The following is a 25,085-nucleotide window of genomic DNA, read 5'->3' on the forward strand; positions in this document are numbered from 1 at the left end:
TATTTATTGGAATTGTAATAGAATTTGACTGTAGGACTGAAAAGTTTCTGAAACTGATTCCCTGAACCTTCAGGAAATTACCTTTTTCTGTGGCGTGTGTTCACTCTGCAGCGTCTGTAAGATTCTTAAAGGGAAAAGGGGGGTAGGTCGAGGGAACTAGTGGAGAAAGGGAAAGGTGGTGCCCTCACTCAAGATGGCACCATTGGCTTCATTTGCCCTTTCTTAATGGCCAATAAAAGTTATGGTTTTGAGGACAGTACACACTACGTTGACCAATTAGGCCTTGCATGATGCAATAAGGGTGACTCTGGGAGGGTTGCAGCAAAGTAGCGGAGAAGTGGTGCAGAAACGGCTGTCACTAGAAGTGATCAGCAGAGGTGATCAGGATGGTGTTAGGTAAGTTTGAGTGGAAGGGGGGGATGGTAATAATTCCTGTTCTTTCATGCGTTCATTCATTCAGCATTTATTTGGCAGCAGTTGTGTGCAAGGGTCGGTTAGCTGTATAAAGATAAATGGATCCTATAGTCCCTTAAGGACCATAATAAATACCATTGTAATAGGACTTTTAAGATTCTTAAAGCACGTAGCATGTACTATCTAGCGGGATCTACACCTGTGGGGCCCTGTGAGATAAGTGCCATTATTATTCTAGTTGTATAGACAAGGGAAACTGAGGTTTTTAAGTGACTTGCCCAAGGTCATTTAGTAACGCGTCAGTGGAAGGTGTTGAGCCCTCATCTTTCCAGCTCCCGGGGATATGTCCACATAAAGTACACAGGAAAGGAGGACGTAGTAAATGCCGCAAAATTGTCACCTGCTAAATGCTGGGGAAAGTGAGGACGTATTCCCGCCCCCTTCCCTTAAAGGGTGTAGGTACGGGACCAGGAGAAGAAAGCTGAGCCAGTCCAGGAGGAGGTGGGGTTGCTATGACGCAGCACGGGTACATTCCTCGCCCCACCCCCAGTTCTCAGCGCGGTGCTTTGGACCAACATAAGCGACTGATGCTTCTGTCACTTGCGGTTTTATTGATGTCTTTTGTTGTATGTTATTTGCATTTACAGTTGCTCTGACTTTGCAACAAAGTAACACTAACACTGACTTCATGCGAGAGGGAATGCAACATTTTGTATCTGTAGCACGCTCCTTTCTAGTTTAAGACAAACAAACAAACAGAAAAGGAATCGATTATCTCCCCTTTCCACGTAACCCAGGGAGGAGGAAAAACAGAAGAAAAAGTAAATTTTTTGGAACAAAAATGCATAGTCAAGTCCAACAACTTTCCTTGCTTCTTTGACTTTTCGGGGGAGGGGCGGAAGCAGGGAATTCTCCCCCACCCCCCTTGTCTTTAAAGGCAGAAAAACCTTTCTGTATTTTTGGTGTTTTTTTGTGTTTTTGGATGTGGCTCTCTCTCGTCCTCCTGCGAGGCTCCTTGTGCAAGGGAGAAGCTCAATAAAGATTTCATTCATTCATTCATTCATTCATTCATTCATTCATTCATTCATTCAATGAAAATCTCTTAAGCGACTGCAGCTTTTGCAGCTGGGACGTCTGCTTGGTTTCGGTTCCGAGGATCTGGGTTAGATTGGCTGGGTCTGGGTGATTTTCTCCCCTGCGGAGGAAGGGCGGAGGATTCCCAAGAAATTCGTGAACTAGGCCCTCTGGGAGGCCTTCGTATCCCCAGGGCGGCTTCATCCTTCCGCTTCTCTCTGCTTGCCCCGATGCATTTCACTCCCCGAGAGCAGGGAGTTGCACCCAAACCGCGGTGTGGGGGTGTGAGGGCGTGGGGGAGGGGGGGGTCTACAGACTGGGATGGGGAGGGGGCTTAGTTCCTCTTTCCGGAAATTCTCTTCAGTTTCCCTTCCCCCTGAACGAACATGGCGGCTGAGGCGTCAGTTGCCCTCACCTCTTGTCCAATGGAGCTCGGATTCGGCGATGAATTATTGGGCGACCGGGGCGGGGCCAGCTGATGCAACACACGGGACGCGGGGTTGTGCGGGAAGGTTCGGCCGCTGCCCCTGTAGCTGCTGCACGTTGCGTGGAGGGTTCGAGGCTGGGTTGAAATGGCTCTGGAGGTGACCCACGCGGTGGCCGGGCTCGGACTGCGTGAGTGCGGGGCCCGGGACGAGCGGAGCTGCCCGTCGAGATTTCCGGAGAAGCCGGAACAACGCGGGCATCCGCTGCCCTGGGACGCGGGGAGCCCTGTGGTGTTGGCCCACTTTGGGCCTGAACGTCCGCGGCTGGGGCCGGGCCGAACCGAACCCGGGGCCTCTGCCGGGGCTGCCTGCTCCAGCTCATTTTGATGCACATCTCCACCCCCTTGCCTCCTCTAACATCCCCCATAACCGACAATTAATAGTTAATATTAATAATTAACAATTTACTAAGCTAGGTCCTGGCCTCCACGTGGACTCGTGATTAATACCAGAAATGTTTAGTCTTAGGTTTTTGTGTTTATAACATGGCCAGATTTGTAGCAGAAATGTGTCGTCACGTGGTGGGACGGTGGAGTTTTTCCTTATGTCAATGGGATTCTAGATTTAAATCTGCGCAGGACTTCACAGATCTTCTGGTTCTGACACTCTTAACTTTTTTTGTGTCCTGGACACCTTTGGTAATCTGGGACCTCACAGGACCCCTTCTCAGAGTAGCTTTTCCTTAATACAAGGTACAGTAAAATACATAGAATTGTAAAGGAAACCAATTATATGGAAATATAGTCAGCAGGATATATTTTTAAAAAGCAAGTTCATGGACCCCAGGTTAAGCAGCCCTGATTTAGCTTCCGGTTTTATTTTTTCTTATTTTTCAGTTAGCAAGCATTTTATTTTCTTTCCCTCTCACCTTAGCCTCTTTAAAAGAAAAACCCATGTAACAAATATTTGCAGTTAAGCAAAACAGATTTCCATGTCCAAAAATGTTAGGTCTCATTCTGCATTTTTGAGGCCATAACCTCATTGTTAGAAAATGGTTGACCTAGTTCATTAACTGTCTTCTGGAATCATGGTTTGATCATTTTACTGAAAGGAGTTCTTAAGTCTTTAAAAGTTGTCTTTCAGTGTGACTCTTGTGTAAATTATTCTCCTAGCTTAGTTCACCGCACTCTATACATATGTTTTTGTACTAAACCAGTCTTCCTAGGTTTTCCTGAACGTGCTTCAGTACTAATTCCATCACATTAACATGGTGATTTTTTTTTCAACCATTTCCTGATTGGCAGTTTCCATTTCTTTAAGTGTTTTTCAGTTTGGAAATTAAGAAAGGACTCCCCCAGAAAGGTTAAGTGCCTTCTCAGTATCATTAAGCCAAAGACCTAGTAGGAACAGTGTCAGAATTTGAACTCAAGTCCTCAGATTCCACATCCAGCATTCATCCCAGTATACCAGGATACAGATAGCATTTAAATGTAAAGGTTTTGTTAAAGAATGAGGTGGTCTAATGTTGTTATACTAAATACTTGGTCATTTTTCAGTCAGTGCTGTACTTGTAAATGGCAGCATATCTTCTATTAAATTCATAAAGGCAACAAAGAAGTTAATACATTTGGAGTTAGTACCTGGTAACCTGAGAGAACTGTTGACATAGTTTAAGTATGGATTCCTTTTTTTTTGTTAACAGGGGAACTCTACGTCTCAGATAGAGAGGGGAGTGATGCAACTGGTGATGGAACAAAAGAGAAACCTTTTAAAACAGGCCTAAAGGTATTATCTCCCTTCTCACTTAAAACTGAGTGATAGCTCACACAGTGTTGTAGTAGAAGAAGTGAAGTCAGGAAAGTCCTGGATTCAAATATTGACTCCAGTACTTAGCAGTTGCATGACCTCAGCCAAATCTCTTAATCTCTCTGATCTATAACTTTGCAGGGTTGTTTTGGAAATCGAATGAAATAATATATGTGAAACACTTTATAAACTTTGAGGCACCATATAAGGAGATATATGGATGAGTAAGAATCAGACCCTAGCTCAGTACCTTCAGAATTTTGTCACCTTCAGCATGGACCTCTTCTTTATGCCTGATTTAGTTCAGCAGTTTTTCCTCATCTTACTTTTATTTAATGTCATTTCCACTACTTCATGTAGCACATGTGGGACTGTGATCATTTGAGTCCAAATCAGTATGTGCATGGTGATTATAAAAGTCTTTATTTTTTTCAGTAAAGAGTTACCATTTCGTTTTGATCCTTAAATGCCTTTAGGGTGATGTGGCTTAGTTGACTCTCCGTGCTTTCTTTAAACTTGTTTTGCTTTCAGTTGCTTCTTAATGGTTTTAAAATTTTTAAAAAGTTTTTATTTTTTTTTATATATATATTGTTTTTTATTATTTTTTAGCCTGTATTACAGTCTTCTACTTTAATGACTCACCATGTCTTGGAGGTGAGCTTAGGTTCCTGATGGGCCTGCCTTTGACGCTTGAACTCTGGCATTATCTGCCAGGACACAGTCTTGCTAAAGTCTGTCTGCTTCTCAAGGACCAACCTAAGTTGAGTTTAGAGATGCTTAGCCAGCCTTTTAGTGATGAACTTTTTGGATGGGCTGTCCATGAAAAGAGGACATATGTAATGATTAATAATATATGTATATATATGTATAATATATGTATATACATATACACATATACATATATACATACACACACCTATATACATACATGATCTAGTCTGGCTGCATTTCTCACCTTTGTTCACTTTAGTGCCATTTTTACTAATTCCACAATTACTTGAGGTTCTCTGATGTTAAGGTCCAGGTGCAGTGGTTTCACTATCCTTGCTGGAGAAATCAATCAGCAAGCATTTATTAAGCACCTTCTATGTGCCAGGCACCATGGGAGCTACTAGGGATGGAAGTACAAAGATTAAAACCCTATTTACAAGGAGATTACAATTTAATTGGGTAAAGCAGTTGAAATAATTTTTGCAAATCTTTTCCATTTCTTTTGTCCTATTTCTCTTTTCATCTTTAGATGCCTTGGGATGACTGCTTAATTGGATATCTTATCAAACTTCTTTTAGACTGACTTCTCCCTCTGCTGTTTCTCTTTACTTTATGAAACTACAGTGCTCATAATCATCAACTTCTAAGATTTTACAGATGGGTTTACATTCTAGCTTGTTATTGTTTTTGACAGCCATCTCTACGTTTAGCAAATGAGGCAGATATTTTCTGACTAAGACACTATCTGGGCCCATTTGATCTTGTAATAATTACATTGGTTTAACTTTTAGGTGAAATTATTATAGTCAGTGTTCACATCATTTCTGTTGGCCATTTTCTGGTTTCAATGCACTTCCATTGTACAATATTTTCGTCAATATTCTTGTTTATTATAAATTCTGGTCTTAACTCTAATGATTTGATGATCTGACTACACAACAGACTTAGGGATAACTCCTACTCTTCAGTAATTTTTTTCCTGTCTTAAAATGTATCCTATTTTATTATTTGTGACTTTTGCTTAGCATGTTCAGCACCAACTGATTATTTGTTTTGAAGAAAGTATTCATGATATACAAACAACAAAACTTCTATGTAATATTTTAGGCTTTTTTTTCCTTTCATTTCTTCCTTCTGAATCTTACTTTCTCATATTTCTCCCCATCCTTATCTCTTCCCTACATTTGATTTTTTTGTCACCAAGTGTCAGAGTAAATGTTGATTTGATTTGGAGGGCCTTGTCAAGTTTTTCATTGAATTTCTCTACCAATTTATCTACAGCAACTGATAATGTTATATAACTTTAAATTACTATTTTCATGTTTGTCTCTTTGTAAATACTTATCAGTACTGCAATATGGGATGCCTGGTATCCCACGAAATCTTACTTCTTATAGTTTGGGAATATACAATAAAAACTACTTTGCTAATTCAACTCCCTTCTTTGCATATCCAAGAAGTATCTGTAAGTCATCCTGCATTGTCCTTCTTTCCAGTTTCCATTTATAGCAAGAATGTTAAAATTAATAGGATTAACCTCTTCCAATAATAAGTCCACACACGTCATTGAAAAATTTGCATTTAGAGTGCCAACAGTCAAATTAAAGTGGATGATCTATGTGATTCTTAGCATCCTCTACACCTTTTCCTTCCATTCTACCACAGGTAACTACAGAAAAAGAAGGATGCCCTACAGGACCTACGGCCATTTTTTTATTTTTTCATAGTTTATGGGTTGCCAAGGCTAAAATAGCTTTGTTACTAGATGACCACCTTGTGGATGACATGCCCACAAGCAGTAGTTATTCACGAAATTCTAGACTTCAGAGTATTGCTCTGCCCCACTGTAGTATCTCAGCCTGTTACCACAGTCTCGTTAGTGAGGAGAGTCAAGTTTTTGTATAATATGCCTAGTATAGGAATTAGGTATAGCACTCTCCAAACCACCTACAGATGATTCAATAGATGCCTGTCAAAGTAGTTTTTCTAATTATATTTGTGTGTGTGTATATGTCTGTGTCTCTGAGCACCTGCACATTTATTTATTTATTTCTAGGCCTTTTGTTCATCCCACATTAAGATTGCAATGTTGGCTTTATTCAGTTAAAACTCTCATGTCCTGGGTAGTAAGGACAATTAGGTTCTAGTCAGGTCTTGGGTAAATTGTGTCAATCAGAACTATAACCATAACGTACATATACGTATATATTTTTTAATGTAGCAAAGATACTGTGCTGTTAAAATAACAGTTTTACAACTTGTTGCTTCTCAAAGCTCTTACTGTTCTGAGATTTTATCTCTGACTGATTGACAAGACTTGATTAGGCCTGACTTAGCATCTGAGTGTCTTTACTTCCTAAGAGAGTTAAGCAAGTTTTCATTGGATAAGGCCAACCCTGCAATTTTAGAATGGAATTTCCATAAAGATTCGGAAAGATCACAAATTGGTACAGCTAGAAAGGCCACTGTCCTTATGATAGGAGTCTATGGATTTCTTCCTGAATCATTCTCCTGAAGGGCTGAAAAGAATTTCAGTGAAGTGAAGAATTTAGCTAATTATGTATAAATTCAATTAAAAATACTAAACAAATACTAGATGCAAAAATTGTACTAGATTCTGGTGATCACAAAGAAACTATCTTTTACCCCCAGGCTAGGGATTGGAGCTGTGATTTTATTGGTATTAGGAAACTCCCTCTAATCAAACATGTTGACAATTTACGTATAGTAAAGAATCTTATAGAGTTGCCTAGAGCACTGAATGCCCAAAGTTACCTTGTCAGTAGTTATCAGAAGCAGGACTTCCTCGCTCTGAAGCCAGTTTTCTGTCGATGGCACCACACTTTGTGCCCCACAAGGTATATATATTACAAGGTAGGGAATAGTGGAAACAAAGAGATCCCCTGATCAGTGGCTTTGGGGGGGAAGAATTGGGGAAGAATTCATTTTGACTTGGAAGCATCTGAGAAGGCCAGGTGGGATACCTGGTACCTGACCTTAGCTTTGGAGGAAGGAAAGAGATCTGAAAGCTAGGGATGGGGGTGGGACAGTCACTGGGAATGACCCAGGCATGGAAGTGACATGTGGAGGGAAGAACTCATGGTCCTGCTTGATTGAAAGCTAGTTATACCCGAAGGTGGGGTCAAGGGAGACGAAGGGACAGATAATATGAATTATTCCTGGAAAGGTCAGATTGGGCCAGATTTTGGAGACCTTTAAATGTGAGGCTGAGGAGATTGTATTTTATCCTAGTCTTAGCAGGGCAGTGACATGGTCAAATCTGTGCTTTAGGAAGGTTATTTTGGCAGCTTTATGAGTGATGGATTGGAGAAGAGAGGGGGATTAAAAGGTTGCTGCAGAGTCCAGGTGAGTGATGATAAGAGTCAGAACCAGAATGGTTGTGTGAGATGGCAGTGGAGGGTGGGAGGGAGAAAAGAGAATGGGAGGGAGAAGATGTTTTCTAAGTAAACTCCACAGAACTTGGCACCTGATTAGACACAATAATAGGGAAAGGACAAAAAAAATCAAAGGTCACACCAGTGTTTCAGACTTGATGGTCACTTTTGGAATTCTGATTATTGGAAGGAAGACACTTTGTGTTTCTTTATTGTCTTAAAAGCAGTTATTTGTTTGAGATTTTTCAGAAATGTTTAAATCTGTTCTCCAGGTAGTTGAGGTTGCTAGATGAAACATCTTTAAATAAGTGAGATGTTTGTACAATTCCAAATAAAGAGACAGTCTGGTAGGGCGGAAAGGGTGGAATTCTCAGGGTTTTAAATCCTATATGTCCGTTGTCATTTAATCTTTTTAAGCCAGAAGTTTTTCATCTTGGGATAATAATAACCATAGTACTTAATTTCATTGAGTTGTTTTTAGAATAAATAGATGTAGTGTACATGCAACATTTTGTAATTCTTAAAACCCTTACTTAAATATCAGCTGGTACTCTATAAACTTTATATCAGGAATATTATATCTGATGTTATAAATCTCTTGTTATTTTTTAAGGCTTTGATGACAGCAGGAAAGGAACCATTTCCTACCATTTATGTGGATTCACAAAAAGAAAATGAGGTTGAGTATCTTAACATTCTGTCAATTTTTTCATTTTAGGAGTAATTAAACCTACTAATAGACCTTGCAAATAAATTTGCTTGTTTTTCTCTTTTTAGAGATGGGATATTATTTCCAAGTCACAGCTGAAGAATATTAAAAAAATATGGCACAGGGAACAAATGAAGAATGAATCCCGAGATAAAAAAGAAGTAAGTAAAGAATGAGATGTCATTTTTTTTCCCTTCAGTTTGGCAGGTAGAAGCAATTTTCTGACAAGGTACTTTATCTTTACCATTAGGCAGAAGACAATTTAAGACGAGAGAAAAACCTGGAGGAAGCAAAGAAGATTACTATTAAACAGGATCCAAATCTTCCAGAGGCAGAATGTGTAAGCAGACAGATTGTTTCATGTTTTTTGGGCTTAAAAACAAAGATTCTCGTGCAACGAAAGAATTTTTGTATGTTCAGTGTTATGAAGGGAATGTAACTGATAAAATACTCCTTTGAAGTAGTTTTCCTTGTTGGCTCTTTAGGCATGGGAAAAGACAGTTTTTGAGTTAAAAAATACTTTATCATTTAATAAGCAGCATACCTGATTTAGAGGCACACAGAATCAAATTGCTTTGATTCTATTTGAGTTCTTTATTTCTTCACTGTTTATAGTGCTACTGCCCTCTCCAGTGTTGCTAATGACCTTATTATTGCCAAATCCAAAGACCTCTTTTCAATTGATGCTGAATTCAGGAGAAAGCAAATAGACAGATTTAGGTGGAACAAAGAGTGTTGTGGAGGGGAGTAATATGATATAAGCCTGGACAGGTGGCTTGGAAGCCTGGTTATGGGGGCTTTAAATGGCCAGCTTAGGAGTTGGCATTTTGTCCAAGAAGCAGCCAGAAACCACTGAAGAATTTTGAGCAGGGGACTGACATGATCAGACTAGGAAATGTCATTTTGGTGGCTGTGTGAAAAATGAATTGGAGAGGAGAGAGACTGGAGACAAGGAGACCAATCAGGAGGCTAAAACAATGTCCCTCTTAAGAAATCATGAGGATTTGACCTGGAGAGGAGGCTGCGTGAGCAGCCAAAAGGAAATGAATGGGAGATATGTTGTGGAGGTAGATGTGAAAGCTCAGCAGCCCATGGAAAATAAGAGTAGGTTGCTTGGAGGGGAGGATGACTGACTGAGGTGGGAATCCCAGATGGTTAGAAGTCTGCTCGTGACTTAACAGAACTAGACAGAATCTAGACAGAAGGAAGCTAATGGGTTTCCTTTGTACTCGTTGAGTTTGAGTTATCAATTGGACATTTTGGTGTAGATGAGTATTTCTCACCTCCTTCTCATTTCCTACTCTTCAACCTAAGCTATTATAATAACCTCATATTATTTTGGTCTCTTCCCTCCTTTCATCCTTAACACGTTCAGCCAAGTCATCATCATAACACGTACTGTTTGGTCATGTTCACACAAAGCTCTTCATTGGCTTCCCATTGTTTGCTGGCTGTTATTCTGGGGTTCAAGGCTACCTTTTCAAGTATTGTTTCACATTATTGCCCTAATGTACTTCTATGTTGGGGCAGGTAGGTGATGAAGGGGATATAGAGTGCTAGGCCTAGGATCGGGAAAACTCATCTTCAAGTTCCAGTCTGGCCTATCTTGTAAACAAACTGGATTACCCCCTCTCAGGCTTTATTGTTCTTGACTCTCCTTTTTCTGTATCTTTACTCATGCCATGCCAGTGTAGGCGTCAGGAGGACCTGAGTTCAAGTCTCACCTCAGACACTTGACACTCACTAGCTGTGTGACCTTGGGCAAGTCGCTTAACCCCAGTTGCCTCATCCTGGGTCATCTCCATCCATCCTGATGAATAGCTGGTCACTGGATTCAGATGGCTCTGGAGGAGAAGTGAGGCTGGTGACCTGCACAACCCTCCCTTACTCAAAACAAAGTGAAGTGCAAGCCATGTCATCATTTCTCTGATGGCATGGACTTCTTCAGCAACAAAGGACAAACACAAAGCAGGGTCCAAACCTGGAGTGAAATTCCTTTCAACCTTTTCTTCCACTCTAGTCTCTTCGTTGGTCACTGCCTTTTTTTAAGGCCATTTCTTTTCCATGAAGCCTCCTTTGACTGCTCCATCCTCCTAAGCTGAAAGTGATCACTTCTCTGCATAAAATTTTTTAGTGTTTTACCTAGATTTGTTAGCACTTAGTCTCCCTTGTTTCATCTTGGCATCTCTGTTCCCTAGCACCTTCCTTTTCACATAGTAGGTGTTTTTCAGAATTTGATTGAATTTCACTCTGCTTGCTATATAATTGATTTTTACATAGTGGGCTAAAGGAATGTGTATAATTAAGTATAAGTTTCTTCTCATTTTTCTCTCTAGTTAGGAGCTAATCTCCTAGGCTCACCCCCTGGGTTTCCCTGGAACCTTACTCTTCTGCTTCATAAATTAAAAATCCCTTTTGTACACACTTTGCCTCTACACTTTCCCATACCTGCAGGTCCTGTAAATAAGATTCTAGCTGCCCCTTCTGGGATCGTTCATTCCTAAGTCTGATTAGCTCAGTGATATCAAAGAAGAGGTTGACCAAGAGTTGAGATTTTTGGTGCTTCAATGAGTAAATTCTTCTCTTTTATAGTGTCAGGGAAGAGAAGTAGTACAAAACCATTTTTGTCATCTGGTCAATTCAGGGAAGAAACATTCACATTTGGGAATCTGTTGCAAATATGATCCATATGGCTGACATTCCCAGAAGGCTTTGATTTTCTTCTTTATTCTGGATTAGAAATCGAGAACTAGATTTTAGTTCTTTCACAAATAACTTCTTATTGTTGTTATTATTTTATTTGTTTTCAGTGTTCCAAAATCACTTCTGTATATCTTAGATTTTTCCCCTCCCTCCCTCCTTTACCTCCTACTTCCCCACTCCCTCCCTGAGACAGCATACAATGTTATATAGATTCTACACGTACATTCCTATTAAGTACATTTTCACCTTAGTCATGTTGCATAGAAGAATTAAAATGAATGGAAGAAATCATAAAACAAACCAAAACATAATACAAAAGAAAATGACCTATTCTGCGATGGAGTTCCATAGTTCTTTCCCTGGATGTGGAAGGCATTTTGAGACCGTTGGGAATTATTTAAGCTGTTGCATTGCAATGAAGTACTAAGTCTACCAGAAAAATTCCTCACATGCTGTGGTTGTTGCTTCACAAGTAACTTTGTAACCTTAAGTAAAATTTCTGATGTTTCAGCTCTTATGTTTTGTGATCATAACCTCTCTGACTCAGTTTCATGATCTGTAAAATAGGGATAATATTTGCCTACCTTCCAGCAGGTATTGGGAGGATTGTTATGTGTTTCAGCTTTACAGATTGAGTCCCTGGGTTGAATCATTTTCTTTATTCTTTCTACCCTCTCTCACTTTTCTTTTGTGACCACTTTTCTAGTTGAATAAAGTAGTTTTAAATATAATTTCTGTTTTCTGACGTCCCAGACAACCCAGATGTTATGTTGATTATGGATTTTATGGTACTTATGATTCCATTGTCTGAATCATTGGTGGAAAGTAGAGTTGTGTGATAAATATTGGATTTTATTAATAAATTGTAATCCTTACTTGACAGGTAAAGATTCGTACTTTAGAAGCACATCGAGGCCAACGGGTGAAGGTGTTTGGCTGGGTCCACAGGTTACGTAGGCAAGGTAAGTTGATGTATCTTGTGTATTTTTAATTTAAAGCCTAGTAAACTTATAGAGGTGAAGAACATCTCAGTATTTACTTAGAAACGGTGGTGATAGGCTAGTGCTTTGTGCTGTAGCTTGTCCCATGTTAAAGTCATCCCAGGTAAGTGGCCTCTTGCAGACTACGTTGATATTTTTCTTTTAGTATTTCCTTCTTTCTTCCTCTCCTCCTGCTCCCCCTTCCAAAAAAAGGGAGAATATTCTTTTTTCCTGTGTTTTTCCTTTTATCCAAGAGGCAAGGGTGAATTCATAGTGACTCCATTCCCCCTCCCTTGGGCTGACCTACTAATAAGTTCCTTTATGGTCCAAAGTCAAGAGATTGCTAGCTGTGCCCTTTGCTTCACCCTATGAGGTCAGGCAGGTCTTTACCGTCTTTGGGCCTCAGTTACATGTTGGACTAGATCAGGGCTTCTTAATGTGGAATCTCTGAACTTTAGAAAAATAATTTGATAACTGTATTTCAGTATAATGTTCTTCCTTGTAAGCCTGTGTATTTTCTGTATTTAAAAAATTATTCTGAGAAACTTCAGCAAGTTGCCACAGGAATCTATGACTTCAGAAGTCTGAACACTCCTGGACTCTGGGGGGATTTCAGAGATCCCTCCCAGCCGTGGTTCTAGGACCCTGTGATCCTGGACAGATTGCAGCTTCTCTGGGCTGTAGTTTCCTTATCTGTAAAATGAGGGGGTTGTTTACCCAGGGTCCATGAATGCATTTTTAAAAAAATATTGATAGCTCAGTATAAAAAATGGAATTTCTTTGTAATTCTATGTATTTTATGTGCTTAAAAACCTTACTGTGAGAACAGATGCCTGACCTTTCCCATGCTGTCATGACACAAAAAAATGTTAATAGCTCCTAGGCTAGGATCACTGAATTTCCTTTCTCCTATACAGTTCTGTAAAACTAACTTGATATGTGGTCTTGGTCATGTTATGTCATACTGTCCTGTGCCTCAGTTTATTACTCTTCTAGCTGTGAATGATAATTCCTGTGCCTTTTAATTATTCTAAATTACGAGGTTATTTTGTTTTTAATGAGGGTCGCATACCATAATAGATGTAAAAATGCTTTGAAAACATTAAAAGCACTGATGATAATATAAATATGCACTTATTTCTCCAGAGGAAAGCTGAACAGTATGGTGAGCTTGATAAACTCATTATACTTTTGTATAGTTTGTATAAACTGCTACATAAAAGTTGAATTATAAAGATCTTAATAGCATCTCTAAGAAAAAAAATTTCTTTTTTTTTTTTTTAGGGAAGAATTTAATGTTTCTCATATTAAGAGATGGTACAGGATATCTTCAATGTGTCTTGTCAGATGAACTGGTAATTTTTCTTTTCTTCTAAAAATGGCCCATCTTTTTAAATATCCAAGTACTTTACTTTATTTGTGGCAGTTGGCAAAAGAATATCTTTCAGCTTTTTAGTAAATTATTTTTAAAACCTACAAATTTGAAAGGAAGACTTGAATGATACTTTACTGCTGAGGACCTAAGAAATTACTTTGAATAATGGGTGTTGTCACAGTATGTCAATTTTCCCTTAAATCAAAGTTAATTAATTTCATTGTTTTAAATAGGAAATTTGAGGGTATCTATTGTATTGTTGCTTTGGGTTGTGAGTTATAATTTGTCCTTATAATTTGTGTCTGACTCTTTCCACAGTTTCTAGTCATATGTACCCTCACAGATTCCCTCCAGTAGAGATACATCTTGATTTTCCTCTTTAAAAAAAATTGTCTTTAACGTTAAAAATTTTGTGAAACATTAAGAGTAAAAGCATTATCTTCAGAATTTGAAAGGGCTAGACTTGTTTCATACAAAATAAATTTTGTTTGTAAATAATACTCTCATTTTTTTATATGGTAATCTAGTTAGGTAAGAGTAGAGGATTCTGCTAAAAAATGACCTTCTTTCTTATATAGTGTCAGTGTTACAGTGGAATGGTCTTGTCTACAGAGAGTAGTGTGGCAGTGTATGGCACGCTCAATCTTACGCCAGAAGGCAAGCAGGTAAGTGTGTGGAATTATTTATCAAAAGATGCCTTAAATAATATTTAACAAAAGAAAGCTTTCAAATTATAATCATGAGATTTTAGTGTTTACACTATAGTTAACATGTTGACACATTTAGTTGACAACTGAGAGAACAGCTCTTGATGGAGGAAAAAATATGATTAGCCACCAGAGGGAGCTCACAAGAGTCAGATATTGGCAAGAAAGACTTCAGTATTTGCATTTGTGTGGAAGATTGGATTTAAGGCATTAAAATTTCTTTCTGAACAATGTGATTGAAAAATAGCAGGAGTTAAATTTTTGTCCCAGCAACTATCTTCTTTGTTAATCATCCCCAGATTAGCTTCCTTATTCCTTATTCAGCCACATTATACAGAAGAACACTTGCTTCCCTTAATGATTAGTGGGGGACTGACTTTTCATCTTTTGTTTCAGAGAAAAACCATTTAAATAGTCCTTTTCAGTTTTAGTAAATATTAATGGGCTTTTTTTTTTTAACTATTAGTCACAATGTGAAAGGCTATATGTTATCAATGGATAGAGAGCTGACCTCAGTCAGGAAGTCTCATGTTCAAGTCCTACCTGTTCCCTCTCCTGGTTCTGTGATCATGGGAAAGTTACTCAAACTCTCAGTGCTATCAGCTGACTCTTAAGATTGTGAGTTAAAAGAACATCAGTAGAAGAAGTTCCCTTACTTGGAATTCCCTTAACTAATGAAATTGCAGGTTTGGGTCAGCACTCTCATGCAGAATTCATAATGACCTAAATTGGGATTGTGAATAGTATAGCATCTGTTTTGTTTTATGATTCTTTTTGTTTTTCCCCACCCCCCAATCTCTTTATTCAAAATGCACTTAGGCGCCAGGAGGCCATGAGCTGAGCTGTGACTATTGGGAATTGATTGGCTTAGCTCCTGCTGGGGGATCAGATAACCTGCTAAATGAAGAGTCTGATGTGGATGTCCAGCTCAATAATAGACACATGATGATCCGAGGAGAGAACATGTCTAAAATCTTGAAAGCACGTTCAGTGATCACCAGATGCTTCAGAGATCACTTTTTTGATAGGGGATATCATGAAGTAAGTTTCACTTGCTTTTCTGTGGCATAAACCTTTTTTTCCTGTTTTAGAATGATAAATGATAAAGGCTGGCTGTCATTTTAAAGGTTTTTTTTCTTAAATACTCATTTGTCTTTTTTTTTTTAAACAGATCACTCCTCCAACGTTAGTACAAACACAGGTGGAAGGTGGTGCCACGCTTTTCAAACTGAACTATTTTGGAGAAGAGGCGTTTTTGACTCAGTCGTCACAGTTATATCTGGAAACTTGCCTCCCAGCTTTAGGAGATGTCTTTTGTATTGCTCAGTCGTACAGAGCAGAGCAGTCCAGGACACGAAGACACCTGGCAGAGTATGGGAAATGCCATTGTCTCCTTTTTTAATCCGTTCACAGGAAAAGCATCTTGGATGATGTGTTTGTAGCAAGACTTGGATGTGGGAAGTATCCATTTAAATAGTAATTGTGAAGTGTTGCTTTCCCTAGGAAAATGTCAGTTATGATACTCAGAAGTGCAATAGAGGAAATGTATCTATTCATTCACTATGACTTTATCCTCTATTTGTTAGAAATAATAAGAAAAGAATTGCTGGTTTATGGAACCCCAGTATTAGAACCGAATATTAATGGTTCTTGCAATTGGGATGCTACCTTCCTTGACAGTTTTCCATTATTAAAATTCCTTGTGTTAGAGTAAAATTAAGTCAAAAGCCTAGTGACCCTGAAATGGTGTGGTGTCATCTTTTTCCTCAGGTACACTCACATTGAAGCTGAGTGCCCTTTCCTGACTTTTGAAGATCTCCTAACCCGCGTGGAAGACTTGGTTTGTGATGTAGTAGACAGGATCTTGAAATCACCTGCAGCAAGCTTACTGTATGAACTCAACCCGGTATGCATTTCAATGGAAGTGTGTAATGAGTTCACACTGTTGAAGAAATTTAAGACCAAAAATGACTGGCTCATCATTTTAATTTTGTAATAATTTTGGTTTATATACGAGAGTAACTAACTTATCCATTACATTTTAATGAAGTTACAGTTTTGGTTACTAACTTATCCATTACATTTTAATGAAGTTACAGTTTTGGTTACAGAAAATGGCTTTAAGTGATGTATACAACTGCCCAGTCTACAGTTCACATCTTTTGGCAGTGGAGCCTAGGCATTCAACATCACTTAAATCCTAAATGATTCACTGAATATTTCATAAGGAGACTTTCAGTAGTACTGTTTGTCATTAATGGGAAATTCCTGTCCCTTTTTGTGGAAAACATGTGGATGTTACCAACAAACTTGTAATAGGAAACTTATGTCAGTTTGCCTAACATATTGGCCGTCAGTTTTTGACACTTAGGAACGAACATTGCCTTGATGTCTAATAAAGCTTCCCTGACTGCTCTGACTTGCTGACTTTGAGCCAAATAACCTACTTGGTTAGAGCATGATGCTAGTGCTGTAGCCCAGTTTGATTTTCTCAGAAGAAGAAACATTCTTTTGCCTTGGATGTTCTCTGAGAGATGGGCTTTGGATCACAGAGGATGGTGGTGTTGAGAGTGTGGCTGATTCAACATAAATTCTCTTCACTTCTGGGCAGATCATTCTGGACTTTGTTTTCATGGTCTATAAAATGAAGGCACCGATCTTTTAGGATCTCTAAGGACCCTTCCTATTGTCATGATCTGTGACTGGACATAGTTTTAGAAATCATTTTTTTAGAAGTTATTTTAAAATTACTATGTTTTCTTTTTCTCATTATAGACTTTTACACCCCCTAAGAGACCTTTCAAACGGATGAACTACTCAGATGCCATTGTGTGGCTAAAGGAGCATGATGTGAAGAAGGAGGATGGTACCTATTATGAATTTGGAGAGGTAAGAAATGTTCACCAGTCTTGGTTTTCCTTTCAAGGGGAACATTGCCTTTTATTGGAGCACACTATTTACAAAAAATTCAGTACATGGGAAGTATCTGCCTGGCTTCATCTTTTAAATTTCCGTCAGTGCTTCAGTCTTCCTTATTGTTTTCCTGGGAGAACACTATAACCATAATTCTCCAGGCCAGATGATAGCAGTTTACCAAAGTCCTTGTTTATTCAATTGCTGAATCATGAGGAGGAAGGAATAGGGTAGCCACTGAAGGTGCAGTGTGCAGTGAGTTGCTTTAAGGATAGGAGGCAAGAAGGAGCCAAAAGTTATAAAATGAAAAGCCGGAAGAGAGGAAGGAGAGGTAAGAGGGGCTGGGTCCCAGTGTTACTGATCTATGTTGAGTTGTGGTCCTGCTGCTCAACGTCACGCATACTCCTGCTCTAGACCCCTCCTCGGCCAACTGCCTCTCTGCTGTTCACTTCATTTTATAATAATTCTCTTGTAAGTGCTTACCAAGTGCTGTGTAGGGTTGATTGTTTTAGAGGAGATTTAACACTCTATTTCATATGTACTCTGTTATACCGTATAAATAATCTGACAGGTTTCCTATTGGCTGTTAACCAGAGGTTAGCAGGGAAAGTCAAAGGTTCTACTAATAATATCATTTGTGCAATATGTGTCTTTATCAATCTTTATGTTAGCTTCAATTTCTTATTTCATCTTGAATATTTATATGTGATGAACTAATGCATATCCACCAAATATGTACTTAATGACACAAAAGGATATATGTAAAAACTGAGTGACTTGGTTTATTGTCATCTAATGTTTTTAGCCAACTATTTCAGTGGTGTTTACCCTCATAAATACAACATTTTGGCTCACTTGGCGTTTGGATGTGTTTTACTGCCAGCTAAAGCATGACTGATAGTGGGGATAAAGATACACCAATAACCATGAGTGTTTATAGGTGGCTGTTACTTTCCATGTAGATCATTGATATTCTGCAACCATCACTGACTACCTAATGCTCACGGAACTAGTGAAACTCCTGTACTTCAGAGCCAGATAAAATGAATTATTGCAGCAATAACTGATAGACCCAAGTTCGCTGGTTTCTAGTTTCCCTCATAATGGGTTATATGTATTTGTTACTTACCAGACTTGAGTGGTATATTGTCTGAATTCCTTTAAAGCATTTAGGGAAGCACAGGCATCTTTTTACTATTCATTTAGAATTGAAGAATTTTGGAACATGTTAAAATAGCTTGTTTTGAAAATGAGACTAACCCCCTCCCCTACTTTTTGTGACTTGTCTTAGTGCGTTGCATCAGTAGGACAAAGGCCTGGTGCAGAGGGAGAGAGTTCCTGGTGTCTTGTTGCATTTCTAGTTGTAAATGTTAATGAAGTCTTGTTTAACCTCAGGATATCCCAGAAGCTCCTGAGAGACTGATGACAGACACCATTAATGAACCAATCTTGCTGTGTCGATTTCCTGCAGAGATCAAGTCCTTCTATATGCCGCGATGTCCTGAGGATTCCCGGCTTACTGAATCTGTCAGTTGGTGATTCAAGTAGTATTAGGAGCCTTTCTTTTTAAGGGGGTGGGGATCACTGTTTGGAATGCCATGTAGCTCATTGTTTAAAACCTCAGATATTTTCTTGCCAGTACAAAATTATAAAATGGTTTCTGAAGTTGTTGTACTTATCACTGAGCACGCAGTTTGTTAAATTTTAGGCCATGAATGATCAAAGGAAGCTTTAGAGGGGCTTCTTATTGGAGCACAGTTCTGGCTTCCAGTTCACCTATAGAGTAATGCCAGCATTTTGGGGGTGGCGGGGGAGAGTGTTAGAAAAGTAATTTTAGTTTGCTTCCCTGGTAGCACCAGGCTTATGGCAACATCTTGTTCTCTTTATTTTTTTGTTTTTTAGGTAGATGTGTTGATGCCAAATGTTGGTGAAATTGTGGGAGGTTCCATGCGTATCTGGGATGGTGAGGAACTGCTAAAGGGATACAAGAGAGAAGGCATTGATCCCACTCCCTACTACTGGTACACTGATCAGGTACTTACCTTCTTCACATGTGCTGTGTAACAAATTTCTTTATTATTCGACACAACGTGGTCAGCTGCATGGGTAAGTAACATCATGCTGTTTCTTGCAAAAATTTTATCAAATTGAACCAAACAGACAGGGTAAGTTTAGCTTAGACATTTCCTAGTTTCTAATTTATGGTTTAGTATCTTTCTTTTTAAGAATAACACATTTACCTTACATTTGCACTTCATTAGGCTCTTCAGGTTAGAACTTTCCCTTTACAATGATGGGATGGGAAGATTACTTTCCTAAAGTTATGGCAGCCATTAGATTGACATATTTTTTTTTCTTTTTTTTATTAATTTTTAACATTTATTTTCACACAATTTTGGGTTACAAATTTTCTCCCCTTTTATCCCCTCCCCCCCACCCAAACCCAAGCTTTCTAATTGCCCCTGTGACCTATCTGCTCTCTCCTCTATCCTCCCTCCCTGCCCTTGTCTCCGTCTTCTCTTTTGTCCTGTAGGACCAGATAGCTTTCTTGACCCCTTAACCTGTATTTCTTGTTACCCAGTGGTAAGAACATTACATTTGGTCCTAACACTTTGAGTTCTAACCTCCTTAGCTCCCTCCCTCTCCACCCCTTCCCCTTGAAAGACAGGCAATTCAATATAGGCCATATCTGTTTAGTTTTGCAAATGATTTCCATACTAGTTGTGTTGTATAGGACTAACTATATTTCCCTCCATTATATCCTGTCCCCCATTACTTCTATTTTCTTATGGTCCTTTCCCTCCCCATGAGTGTTGACCTCGTATTACATTCTCCTCCCCTACCCTCCCCTTTATCCTCCCCCCCACCCTGCTTGTGCCCCTGTCCCCCACTCTCCTGTATTATGAGATAGGTTTTCCTATCAAAGTGAGTGTGCATTATATTCTTTCCTTTAGTGGAATGTGATGAGAGTAGACCTCATGTTTTTCTCTTGCCTCCCCTCTTTATCCCACCACTAATAAGTCTTTTGCTTGCCTCTTTTATGAGAGATAATTTGCCCCATATAACTTCTCCCTTTCTCCTCCCAATATTTCTCTCTCACTGCTTGATTTCATTTTTTTTTTTAATATATGATCCCATCCTCTTCAGTTCACTCTGTGCACTCTGTCTCTATGTATGTGTGCATGTGTGCATGTGTGTGTGTGTGTACTCCCACCCAGTGCCCAGATACTGAAATGTTTCAAGAGTTATAAATATTGTCTTTCCATGTAGGAATGTAAACAGTTCAACTTTAGTAAGTCCCTTATGATTTCTCTTTGCTGTTCACCTTTTCATGGTTCTCTTCATTCTTGTGTTAGAAAGTCAAATTTTCTTTCCAGCTCTGGTCTTTTCATCAGGAAAATTTGAAAGTCTTCTATTTCATTGAAAGACCATTTTTTCTCCTGAAGTATTATACTCAGTTTTGCTGGGTAGGTGATTCTTGGCTTCAGTCCTAGTTCCTTTGACTTCTGGAATATCCTATTCCATTCCCTTCTATCCCTCAATGTAGAGGGTGCCAGATCTTGTGCTATCCTGATTGTATTTCCACAATACTTGAATTGTTTCTTTCTAGCTGTTTGCAATATTTTCTCTTTCACCTGGGAATTCTGGAATTTGGCCACAATGCTCCTAGGAGTTTCTCTTTTTGGATCTCTTTCATGCGGTGTTCTGCGGATTCCTTGAATATTTATTTTGCCTTCTGGTTCTAGAATCTCAGGGCAGTTTTCCTTGATAATTTCATGGAAGATGATGTCTAGGCTCTTCTTTTGATCATGGTTTTCAGGTAGTCCCAGAATTTTTACATTGTCTCTCCTGATTCTGTTTTCCAGGTCAGTTGTTTTTCCAGTAAGATATTTCACATTATCTTCCATTTTTCGAATCTGCGCGGTATGTTCTGAGATATCTGTCTTTCTCGAAAAGTCCTTAGCGTCCATCCGTACCATTCCAGTTTTGAAAGATCTATTTTCTTCAGTGAGCTTTTGAATCTCCTTTTCCATTTGGTTAATTCTGCTTTTGAAAGCATTCTTCTCCTCATTGGCCCCTTGCACCTCCCTTGCCAGCTGAGTTAGGCTAGTTCTCAAGTTGCCAATTTCTTCAAGATTTTTTGGTTTTCCTTTAGCAGGGAGCTGATCTGCTTTTCATGCTTCTCCCTCATCCCTCTCATTTCCCTTCCCAGTCTTTCCTCCACCTCTCTAACTTGATTTTCAAAATTCCTCTTGAGCTCTTCCATGGCCTGAGCCCATTGGGTGGGCTGGGACACAGAATCCTCGATTTCTGTGTCTTTGCCTGATGGCAAGCATTGTTCTTCCCCATCAGAAAGGAAGGGAGGAAGTGTCTTTTCTCCGGTAAAGTACCTTTCAATAGTTTTATTTCTTTTCCCTTTTCTTGGCATTTTCTCCAACCAGTGGCCTGACCTCTGAATGTTCTCCTCACACCCACCTCACCTCCTGGTCCTCCCAGCCAGCGTTTGGGGACTGAGATTCAAATGCTGCTTCCCGCCTTAGGATTTTTGGCGGGGGCAGGGCTGCTATTCAGTGTGAGAATTAAGTTCAGGTGCTGAGGTCAGGGGCAGGGCCGCCTCTCTGGCTCAATTCCCTCAGGAGGTTTATGCACAAACCTTCCACAATGGATCCAGGCTCCCGCCCGCGCACCCACCTCTCAGCCCCCACCTCCGGGGGAGGGGGGGGGGGGCCGAGCCTTGGGGGCACCCCACTCCCCTCTCAACCCGCCAAAGAGACTCTCTCACCGACCCCCGTCAGTCACCTGTTGGTGGGGGGGCTGTGCCGCCGCTGGAGATCCCATCCCCGTAGCCCTCTCGGATCTCCTCCTCTCGGTGTCGCCGCTGCGGCAGGGCCGCACTCCGCTCCCTGTCCCCCCGCGAGAGGTCCGCAGGTCTCTCCGGAGCAGGAATCTCCCTCGCTCCAATACTCCGTGGTCTCTGGGTGCAGAATTCGCCCTGGCTTGGTCTCCTCTAGCCGTTCTGTGGTTTGTGTTAGATTGACATATTTAAGATAGTTCACCTTCTTTCTATTGGTGGTCTCATTTGTTCCTTTTACATTGGCTTCCATTCTCTATATCTCCCAACTCAACTACTTTATAAACTCCAGGTACAAATTTTCAGTTGCCTCTTGGACATTATACCTAGATTTCCTACTAGTACCTCAAACTTAGGCTTTTCTGGTCTTCACTGTTTTTTTTTTTAATGTTACTGCTATTCTCCTAACCACTTACTCTTAAGGCCTCAGAGCCATCTTTTGATTTCTCCTATTCTCTCTATATACATTGTTAATCACCAAGCTCAGTTAATTCTGTCTTTGCAATATCTATTGCCTCTGTCCTCTTTTTGCCACTTCCAGTATGACACCAGTCCAGGTTGCATCTTTATTACTCTTCCTAAGACTAATTTAATGTCCTTGTACTTGTTTTGTCTGCCTCTAGCCTCCCTTTCCAAACAAACTTTCATGCTGCTGCTAGGTTAATTTTAATGTGTGGCTCTGACCACATCACTCCACTGCTAAAAATTTTCATTGGCTTTCCATCATCTAGAAGTCAAGGGCTAATTAAACTCCTTATGTTGGCGTTGGAGGTCCTCTACAATCTGGTTCCATTTTATCTTTGTCTCTCCATTTGTTATCCAGCCAAACTGGACTATTCACATACATTCTGTGCTTAAATCTTAAGTCAGGCAGCTTCCCATGCCTGAAATGGCCATCTCCCTTCCTCCGTTTTCAATTATTGAAATTCTAGCTAGCTATTCTTTAAAGGACATTTCAAATGCCACTTTTTCCATTGAAACTTCTGTTTCTTCTAAGCCAGAAGTGAGCTTCCCCTCATAAACAGCATTTATGGAATGAACACAGGATTTGAGTTTTGAGTCTAGGCACAGTCCTTTTCTGGCTGAATTACCATGGGCAAGTCATTTTATTTCTGTGGGCCTCTGTTTCATTACCTACACATTGAGATCCTTTCTAGCCCTAAATTCATGATCATATTATCTTTTTTTTTTTATTTTAATTTTCATTTTCAACATTCACTTCCATAAGCTTTTAAATTTTCTCCCCCACCCTAAGATGGTGTACAATATGATACTATTTTTTATGCACTTATAATCTGTTATCTTAGAGTCATTTTTATATGTTTTCTCCTCCACTATACTATAAGTTCTTTGAACATAGGTGTCATATCTTATTTCTCTTTGTATCTTGTACAGCACCTGACACAGTGTCTGTCTTGCATTTAGTCTTTAATGAATGTTTGCTATTTGTTGAATTAGATGAAATTTTAAAATTGGCACTGAACCTTTTTTTTATTTGTTTTTGACAGAGAAAATATGGTGCATGCCCTCATGGAGGGTATGGCTTGGGCTTGGAACGATTCTTAACTTGGATTTTGAACAGATACCATATCCGAGATGTATGCCTGTACCCACGCTTTGTCCAGCGCTGTACACCCTAACAGTCCAGTGAGTGACAGCAATGGGCAGGAGTCCACACAGCTTAATGGAAAGATGCTTCTTTTTTGTCCCATCACAGTGTCACTTCTTGTGTTATCTGTTCTCATTGCTATAAAATAGTCAGTTATTTGAGAAGTCCCAGAAATAAAATGATCTCAAGTGACATCTTTGTTGTCATTCTTAGAAAAATAATTGCCATTATAAACATTGGGGGAAGGATATTGTGGTACATTAGCGTGCAGGTAGTACCATATTTCTGCCCTTGGTTATGGTTTGTACTGGACTCTGTGTTTCGTCTCATTCACCACTGATGCCGGGTGTTTCTACTGTATCCTGGAAATTTTGTGTACTTTTCTGTGCTCCTGCAGTTCTGTGTTTTGTGATTTGCAGCATCTTATTCTTTCATTGAATGAAGAACCAAAAGCTTGGAATAAAGTTGACACCTAATTAATACAATGTTAAAGATTTGATTTCTTCAGTATAAATGTCATTCAGCTGTAGGTGTTGGAATAAAATGAATCATTTTCTTGAGCCATGTATCCACTTTGTTATTATCTGATAAGCATTCCAGATTTTAATATATTTAAACAATTTTGTTTACCACAGAAATAGAAGAATTTGCAGAATTCTTCAAATAGTTTAGTAAAGGTTAAAAGGTGGACAACAGTATAAACAGTATTTGAGGGGGTAATTAAATAACCTGCAGGATATCTGTTCTGTTGTTCTGAAAAGCTGGGCTGCTTTTCTTCTCTGGCATTTCCATAAATAAGAACAAATGACCTCAAAAAGAATTGTAAGGCAGAATATTAATATATTAATAATTTAATAATATAGTTGTTTGAACTATCTCATTATTAAGTCTTAAGATCTAATTAGCTATTTTCTTCATTCTCACTGTACTTACTAAATTCCTCCAGCTCAGATTTAGTCAGTTAAAAATGCATGTCATATATTCTCCGTTAACTGTAATTGTGAAAATTAATAAATGACATCATGTAGAAGGATTTTGCTTGGATAATTTTTTCACAATTGAAATATCTCTTACATTACCAACATCCTGCTTGCATTTTGATATTTTTGTGAACATACTTTTAATTTATAGTGTTAAAATGGCAATATTAGCATGACTATAAAAGGCTAATATCAACAACTATGTGCTCCTAATCGCTTCTTTTTATGTAAATGTTGAATTAGATCTTACTTGTTGGTATGTTTTAGCTACTAGTTAAATTTTATTTAATTTTTCACTTCAAAATAAAAGTATCAGTAGTTTTAAGAATTGAGTTACTTATAAGGATATATAAATAGCTTTTAACGTATTACTTAGGGGATTCATTTAAGCACTGTTCAGCCTGAAGAAGTAAGGCTCCAATAGAACGAACG

At 39.1% G+C, this 25,085-nt stretch overlaps 1 protein-coding gene across 2 annotated transcripts; it reads left to right on the top strand.

Moving 5' to 3' along the window:
- Positions 1-260: 260 nt before the first annotated feature.
- Positions 261-24,706, top strand: NARS1 (asparaginyl-tRNA synthetase 1). Of its 2 annotated transcripts, none has more exons than XM_072605964.1 (15): positions 261-396; positions 3,616-3,698; positions 8,439-8,504; positions 8,603-8,695; positions 8,785-8,874; positions 12,121-12,199; positions 13,502-13,572; positions 14,171-14,257; positions 15,119-15,340; positions 15,471-15,670; positions 16,070-16,205; positions 17,075-17,188; positions 18,608-18,739; positions 19,115-19,246; positions 23,573-24,706. In XM_072605964.1, exons 1-15 carry the CDS (start codon positions 387-389, stop codon positions 23,702-23,704), a joined length of 1,647 nt encoding a protein of 548 aa, XP_072462065.1. In that variant the 5' UTR covers positions 261-386; the 3' UTR covers positions 23,705-24,706. The 2 variants fall into 2 exon arrangements, with proteins under 2 accessions (XP_072462065.1, XP_072462064.1); XM_072605963.1 differs by lacking the exon at positions 261-396 and adding an exon at positions 1,585-2,103.
- Positions 24,707-25,085: the final 379 nt, after the last annotated feature.

This window comes from Notamacropus eugenii, chromosome 4 (assembly GCF_028372415.1).
Source record: "Notamacropus eugenii isolate mMacEug1 chromosome 4, mMacEug1.pri_v2, whole genome shotgun sequence".
In the NCBI taxonomy this organism is placed as follows: domain Eukaryota; kingdom Metazoa; phylum Chordata; class Mammalia; order Diprotodontia; family Macropodidae; genus Notamacropus; species Notamacropus eugenii.